This window comes from Gadus morhua, chromosome 21, assembly GCF_902167405.1.
Source record: "Gadus morhua chromosome 21, gadMor3.0, whole genome shotgun sequence".
NCBI lineage: Eukaryota > Metazoa > Chordata > Actinopteri > Gadiformes > Gadidae > Gadus > Gadus morhua.
This window is the reverse complement of record NC_044068.1, coordinates 9,169,223-9,177,887: the sequence shown is the minus strand read 5'-3', so window position 1 is coordinate 9,177,887 and position 8,665 is coordinate 9,169,223. Positions and strand designations below refer to the sequence as shown.

Here is an 8,665-nt window from a genome sequence, read left to right as displayed (position 1 = left end):
CTCTCTCTCTCTCTCTCTCTCTCTCTCTCTCTCTCTCTCTCTCTCTCTCTCTCTCTCTCTCTCTCTCTCTCTCTCTCTCTCTCTCCCTCCCTCTCCCTCTCCCTCTCCCTCTCCCCCTCCCCCTCCCCCTCCCCCTCCCCCTCCCCCTCCCTCTCTCTCTCTCTCTCTCTCTCTCTCCCCCAATGTTTTATTCTTGGTTGAATTGAATACCAACAACGAGCGGTCAAGACATTTGGTATTTGAGAAGCAAGCCCAGTGGCCTCATGTCATTTCCTGTGTTTACAATCCCAAAGAGATTCAATACAAAATATGAAGATGATTTGTGGGTGGAGAAAGAGGCACAGAGAAAAATATTGTGGGAGGATAAAAGGAAAACGTTTAGAACCATTTTTTTTTATTCCAATAGTTATTATTTACTATAAGCGTTGGAAGTGGAGTCCGTTTTACCGTGCCGTCGTGGTTATAGATGCTAAGGCCATCAGAGATTAGACTAAATCACATTGAATTTGACCTCCACATAAAAATGTTCTGCTTCTTGTATTGAGGGAGTATTTCAGCGGGAACACGTGTAGGAGTGTAATGTAACCCGAGATTGGGGGAGCTTTTTACTCAGTGGAATTGTTTTCTGAAAATGTGAACAGATGGCTGCCAAATCATTGTATAAACAATTTGTCACGAACCAACAGCAATCATGCACTTACACAATCACATAGACCCCCATTTGCACACACACACACACACACACACACACACACACACACACACACACACACACACACACACACACACACACACACACACACACACACACACACACACACACACACACACACACACACACACACACACACACACACACACACAATTATTCACACAATGAGAATACTCTGTAATTAAGATATTACAGTTGTTGATATGCAGTTATAAGTTGTCAAATATACAGATCAAACAGATTTGACAAATATAATTATACTTGGAAAGGGAAGAAAGGAAGGACCTCTTGTTGTTTGAAAAATAAAATGAGTTAGCGGCTAGTGGATATGAATTACAATACATCTGTAAAAAGTGAATAACAGATGTACACAATAGAAGAGGCAGAAGTGAAGACAGAAGAAAAACAAATGGAGAAAGACCAGAAAAATAGGGAAGGACTAAGTATATGAGGAGCTCAAGGTATGATTGACAGGGAAGGGATAAGCTTGCAACCAATGAAATGTGTTGAGCACGCTCTGACTTATGGGTCCCAGATGGTTGCAGTAGGAATGAGTTACTGCCAACAGTGAGAGATAAAGAGAAAGATCTCTACACCTTCTGCTTTCGTTTTTCTTGTGCCCCTTTTCTCTCATAGTTTTCCTACACCTGTACACTGTGTCTGGAAGAGCAAAACCTTTCCCTTTTGTGGCTACTTTTCTTGTCAACGCATTCCTTCCTCATTCCCTCCCTGCTTTCAGTCCTGTCTTCGCTTGTGTTTTCTCTTGCTGTTTGCATTGTTTCCACGTCTGTTCATCTGCAGTTCATTCTGTAGGCTTGCTCCTGGAATGCCTTACGACAGACTAACCATCATCTTGTCTCTGCTACAAAACGCATGTTGCATTGATTTGAACTGTAAATCAGAGCTGGACTGAGGAAATATTGCTCCATCTTCAATTCATTTCAATTCCAAAAAGCTTTATTGGCATGGCAAACAAACAGGTACATTGCCAAAGCAGGTGAAAGATGAGACCAAAAGAGAATGTCTTTCTCTCGCGCTGAGGGTGTCTTTCTCTCTGCCTCTCTGTCTCGATCCGTCTCTCTCTGTCAATCCAATTCAAAATAGCTTTATTGGCATGGGAAACAAACATGTGCATTGCCAAGCAGTTTTAACAAATGAAAAATAAAAAATACCACACAAAGGTATAAAATGAAATGAAATATGGATTCACAGTACGATAAAGAACCTGAGGTAATTGCGAGGCAGGGAATCAAACATTTCAAATAACAACTTTTCATTTTACTTTTGGGCTGTAAATCAGTCCATCCTGGGCCTAAAACCAGAGTGGTGCTTGGTTCAGAAATAGCTTGTTTCAGTGTTTTGTAGCCCTAATGCTCCCTGACATCCTGACCTTGCCACTCAGGTGGCAACCCTTTCATCTGGGAGCGAAAACCAAGACCAGACAGGCACATGAGTCAATGGATTCTCAATTTGCACTTCCGTGCACTGAATCGTTGCCACTGCCATTCTTACTATGATGAACATACGCACACAGAGGTTGAATGACGATGACGCCTTTCCCACTCCACATGCGTCCATCAACCACCTCCTCATCATGCGGTCACCATAGTAACAGTTATACAGGTTTCTGCAGAAGACTCGACTGCACACTTATAATCTTAGACAGTGTCATAGATATTGCATGGAATTACATATGTACACAAACGCAGGATGTGATGCTGAATCGATGGATTAGCTATTTCTGGACAGAGGCGTGTTGTCTCTTCTCTCAGTAGAACCGGAGAGAATTTATTCTAAACCCCACTCGCAATGTATTCAGTTCTGCTCTTCAATTTAAATGTTAATGTCCTTTATAAGTATACCGACGAACAAGATCGACAACAAGAACAAAATATAGGTACAGTCTATGTTTGATTTTATCGTAAAATGCATGTTTTTCCGTTAGATCGATTTGCGCTTTAATAGCTCCAACTCTGTAGCCATATGCTGCCATCTGGCGTTTAGTTTAGGATATGTCAAATCACTTGCTTAGATTTTTTATTGAGTTTTTTAAATTTAGCGCGAAGAAAAAATAAAACAAATGGTGGAATATAAAATTCTTTCTTCATTCCCCTGTCTATGCATTTCATACTCCCCGCCGATTATCCTACAATATGTACATTTGTGTTTGTTTATGTGTGTGTGTGTGTATGCGTGTGTGCGTGTGCGTGTGCGTTTGTGATGCATGTGTGTTTGCGTGTGTGTCTGTGTGCGTGTGCGTGTGTGTGTGTGTGTGTGTGTGTGTGTGTGTGTGTGTGTGTGTGTGTGTGTGTGTGTGTGTGTGAGTGTGTGTGTAGAGGAGGTCTGTGTCCGTTGTATGTGTGCGGCTCCCCCGACACAGTTCACCTGCAACTTTATCCTCCTCCCGGATTACCCTTTTTAGTGCTAATCCTATTACTTCTAATCTGTAGACCAACACACAATCCCATTTTACACACACACACACACACACACACACACACACACACACACACACACACACACACACACACACACACACACACACACACACACACACACACACACACACACACACACACACACACAGACCCACACACATACACACACCCAAACACACACATGCATACCCTCCAATGTAGACGAGCAGCCATTCATGTTGTTGGATTATTGTTGTCGTTGCTTTGGAATCACACTGAAACGCCATGGACCCTTATCCCTCAAAACGACCCCTGGCGACACTTGGGTAAGGATGTGACAGGCTTTAGAAACAGTCGCCTGGATTCAATTCGGTAGTGATCATTGTGTAGTTCATCAAGGCTCAGGGCGCTGAGACGACCAGGTGGATCTTTAGTTATAGGCATGCCTCTATACCATTTGTGTGTGTGTGTGTGTGTGTGTGTGTGTGTGTGTGTGTGTGTGTGTGTGTGTGTGTGTGTGTGTGTGTGTGTGTGTGTGTGTGTGTGTGTGTGTGTGTGTGTGTGTGTGTGTCTGTGTCTGTGTTTTTGTTTACAATAAACTAAAGAAGAGGCCATTTGTTTTTTTTAATTGGATGTCATGTGTTTTGGAAATAGTTCAAGTGTAATGAAGGGCTGGGACATAGACAAAATAAAAAGTATTTCAGTCACTTATCATGACAGAACATCACCATGCCTCCAAAAGTTGGAATCCATGGAATCCATGCTGTGTGTCATGTCTGGCTAGCTTACATTTATTTCAGCAAGCAAGCATACTGGGTCTGTTGAGCTGCCTCGGAACGACTTAAAATAAGCTCAGCTACTTTCTAGCTTTCATAGAGACACAGACACACACACTGCTTATGTGCAGAGAAAAACCGCCTCAGACCACCTGGTTTACATAATAAAATAGCATACAGACAAAACACATTTGTTTGCATCACATAGCATCTGCTGTGCTGTGTGCTTTCACCTTTCAAAAGAGTTCAGTTTCATCACTTATATAATACATTTTATTTCCTCCCCGAGGTTGTGTGGAATTTGAACACAGTTGTCTTTTGTTGTAATGCCAGATTAGGATTAGGACACCAACATTGATCAAAGACATGTCTTGTTAAATAATGGAAGAAGTAATTAATTTGAAGGAAAGTGGAATGACCTAAACTTATGAATCCATTCACCCAAAAATCATGCTTTTAGTGTTTTCAGCATTCATACATATTTCAGTTGAAAAAGCGCTTGTTTCATGCTGTTATGGCAAGCTTCATCGAGCCTTGAACTAAACACACTCTTGTTATTGTGAAATGCTCAAAGTAAAATACAAACAACATTGCCTGTGCTCAATCTACTCTCCTCCTTTCTACCTAACATGTAAGGTTGTTATTTTACGCACTATTCTGGATAATTCTCTCCTTTCCTCTCCTCTCCTCTCCTCTCCTCTACTCTCCTCTCCTCTCCTCTCCTCCCCCCTACTCTCCTCTCCTCCCCCTACTCTCCTCTCCCCTCCTCTCCTCTCCCCCCCTCTCCTCTCCTCTTCCCTCCTCTCCACTCCTCTCCACTCCTCTCCTCTTCTCTCCTTTCCTCTTCTGTCCTTTCCTCTCCCCTCCTCTCCCCCCCTCTCCTCTCCTCTCCTCCCGCCTCCTCTCCCCTCCCCTCCTCTCCTCTCCTCTTCTGTCCTTTCCTCTTCTCTCCTCTCCTCTCCTCTCTTCCCGTCTCCTCTCCTCTCCCCTCCAGGTTGTTCTCCAGAACCTTCTCATGTGCATGGTGTCATTCTACTCCCTCTACTACATCGCTGTCAGTCTCTGCATTGGCCTGCTCAGGTACACACACACACACACACACACGCACGCACGTACGCACGCACGCACGCACGCACGCACGCACGCACACACACACACACACACACACACACACACAGACACACATGCACACACACACACACACACACACACACACACACATACAAATACAAATATATATAAAAAATAAAAATCCAAATGGTGTATGTATGATGCATGTATAAATATACATATTGGTGTACTGTACCCTTGTCCCTTTGTGTCTCTTGTCTTGTGCGTGCCGTCCATTGATCCAGGGTTCATGAGATCGACAGCTTGTTGGCTCCGTTTGATTACACAACACAACCATCATGGCAGAACCCCAAATACCTGGGTGAGATATCCCGTCAGCTGCTGCTCCTCCCTTGGCTGTTTAAGCCTATTTTACGCATCTTTTTTGTCAATCCAAGTTTTCTGCCATTGCCACCAGCTGTATAAATATGTTCAAGAGATGTAAAGTAGAATCAAATGTATTTTTTATTTTGTTCTCAACACAGACTTGATGCAGCCTCAAATGATTTGCCTTATATGACAACTGCCTTGTTATTATAATATATGATAATTATACAAGATGATAATTGATTAACCTTGGGTGTCCGTCCAACTATTATCTTCTTTGTAGACTTAAATGTAGCCAATATTATCCATTAACCAGTAACTTAGTGACTGGTAATCAACTTTTCTTTTTTCTTCAAATGTACGAATGGAACCAAACAATGGCATCATGAATGTACCACTTATTGACGCAATAACTACATGGACAAAGCATGAATTCTAAACACCCTCTCTCTCTCTCTCTCTCTCTCTCTCTCTCTCTCTCTCTCTCTCTCTCTCTCTCTCTCTCTCTCTCTCTCTCCCTGCCTTTCTCCCTCCCCAGTCAGTGTTATTTCCATGGAGGTCACCTATATCCTGGCCGGTCTGGTGTTTGCCTGGATTGTAGAGGAGTGGGTATGGGACTACGCCATAACGGTCACACTAGTGCACATCGCTATGACCGTAGCAGGTGAGTCACCGAAGCAGGATGCATTGTGGGTATCTTATAAGCTTGACTGGGCTGTCTTCACCACTGTAGATCCCACCTCATGACAAACAGTGCCTTACCCAAGAACCAGTTTGGGTTCTGAACACACAGGCGTAAGTTCTTCGCAAAAAGTGGATCAATCACCAAAACGAATGATTGGAATGCTGACCGGAATTTGGCTGACCTGAACACAGACACACACACACACACACACACACACACACACACACACACACACACACACACACACACACACACACACACACACACACACACACACACACACACACACACACACACACAAATGCGCACACACATGCACACAGGATGCACGTAATTCTCACATTTACAGATTCTCATGCCTTTGTGCTCATCAAAACATGATATTTTAATTCAGTTTTAATTCATTCAAATGCAGGTGTAGGACAACATATTACACTGAGAATCTTGTGATTGATTATCACATGGAGGCATTGATCCTTACATTTTGATTGTGATAGTGAGAGTCACTCATTTTTAGAGAACTATAACACGAGTTGTCACTATGCTTTTTTACCTTTGAAGGCCATGTCCCCTTTTTCACATGAAATCATGCAAATTGTGTTTTCAGAATGTGTGTCCTGCATCCACTTTCAGCTTTGTTTGTTCATTTCCACAGTGATGTCAGACTTCCCTTCTTCTGCCGAACACTGGTGGATCGCCCTAGGTGAGATTCAGTTTTGGTTTATAGATAGTTTGATTACATGTCTCCATATCTGTCAATCTATCCATCCCTCTGACTCCCTGGCCGGATTCTTCCATCTCATATGCACTATTCATTTCCTCTGACAAATTGTACCCCCTGATCTGACATTGTGCATATATATAACTCAATCACAATGTCCACCCGCCATATCTATCCTGAGATAGTAACCTGGGGAACAGCCACTGGCTCACAAACCCTATTTTAACTTGCTGTCAACTTCTGGGTGTCTGGGTGTATGTCTATTTTTATGTTTTCTCCACTCACTTTGTCACTTTGTCTCCATCTCCCCCTCTGGCTCTCTCCTGGTCTCTTTCTTTGTCTCTCTCTGCCTCGGTCTCTCTCTATGTCTCTGTCTTTCTCTATACCTCCGTCTCTTTCTCTATCTCTCTTTCTGTCTCTCTCTATCTCTCTCTCTGTCTCTCTCTATCTCTCTCTGTCTCTCTATTGGTCTCTTTATCTGTCTCTCTCTATATCTCTGTCTCTCTCCCTGTCTCTCTCTTTGTCCCTGCCTCTGTCTCTCTCTATATCTCTGTCTCTCTCCCTGTCTCTCTCTTTGTCCCTGCCTCTGTCTCTCTCTATATCTCTGTCTCTCTCCCTGTCTCTCTCTTTGTCCCTGCCTCTGTCTCTCTCTATATCTCTGTCTCTCTCCCTGTCTCTCTCTTTGTCCCTGCCTCTGTCTCTCTCTATATCTCTGTCTCTCTCCCTGTCTCTCTCTTTGTCCCTGCCTCTGTCTCTCTCTATATCTCTGTCCCTCTCCCTGTCTCTCTCTTTGTCCCTGCCTCTGTCTCTCTCTATGTCTCCGTCTCTCTCTATGTCTCCGTCTCTCTCTCTAGCTCTCTCTCTGTCTTTCTCTATGACTCTGCTTCTTTCTTTCTGTTGGTCTCTTTCTTTGTCTCTCTCCTTGTCTCTGCCTCTGTCTCTCTCATTGTCTCTGCCTCTGTCTCTATCCTTGTCTCTGCCTCTGTCTCTCTCCTTGTCTCTGCCTCTGTCTCTTCTCTTTGTCTCTGCCTTTGTCTGCCTCTCTCGTCACTCACTATCTGTCATCGTTTCTCAGGTTCAGGCTTGGTGATGATGATATTTGGGGGACAGCTCCTAGCATACCGACTCTTCAGAAGTAACTTTGTTCATCCAGAAGAGCTGCTAAACTTTTAATCTGTGAAAGATATTCATGGACAATAAAAAATAAGTTTTTAATTAATATCTCATTCACTGCAGGAATTGGTTGACATTAATTCAGAATTGTCTGCTAACCAACCGAGTAAGACTTTGCAGGTAAAGTCAAGAACTGTACGTTTTGTAAACAAGGTTTAGTCTCACGAGTCATGTCTTACTGTTATGTACATATTATGTAGATACAGATCAAAGAGAGTTGTTCAACCAAACTGTACAGCTTAAAATATTATTTTGTATATTTTGTATTCAAATATTACTGACTAGTTCTCAATTGACAGCTCAAACATTGCACAATACCTTTCACAAAAACTTCATAAACTATTGCTTAATATCTTAATTCCTATTCTGTCTGATTAATAGTCTAGGCAATGAATGCAAAAACAATATAATACAAAATGAATTTATTTTCCAATCCACAACAGTATTGAGTTTATCTACATCAATTTTCTGTATTTGGCAAAATTAGGAATACATTATCATGTATGTTAAACTTGGATGGTTTGTGTTATTGTTTACTGTAAAGGTTATATTATATCAGTACAAAAAATGTTGCAGATTAAATACTTCGAGCAATATTGATTTTGTGATCATTGGAGAACATGCCCTTCACGTGCGCGCGCGCGCGTGCGTACGTGCGTGTGTGTGTGTGTGTGTGTGTGTGTGTGTGTGTGTGTGTGTGTGTGTGTGTGTGTGTGTGTGTGTGTGTCTGTTTGTGTGTGTGTG

General features: G+C 42.6%; 1 protein-coding gene across 1 annotated transcript; it reads left to right on the top strand.

Moving 5' to 3' along the window:
- Positions 1-3,281: 3,281 nt before the first annotated feature.
- On the top strand, positions 3,282-8,517 carry tmem244 (transmembrane protein 244). The gene is made up of 6 exons (XM_030346105.1): positions 3,282-3,455; positions 4,900-4,985; positions 5,261-5,337; positions 5,881-6,006; positions 6,683-6,730; positions 7,824-8,517. Exons 1-6 carry the CDS (start codon positions 3,366-3,368, stop codon positions 7,919-7,921), a joined length of 525 nt encoding a protein of 174 aa, XP_030201965.1. The 5' UTR covers positions 3,282-3,365; the 3' UTR covers positions 7,922-8,517.
- Positions 8,518-8,665: the final 148 nt, after the last annotated feature.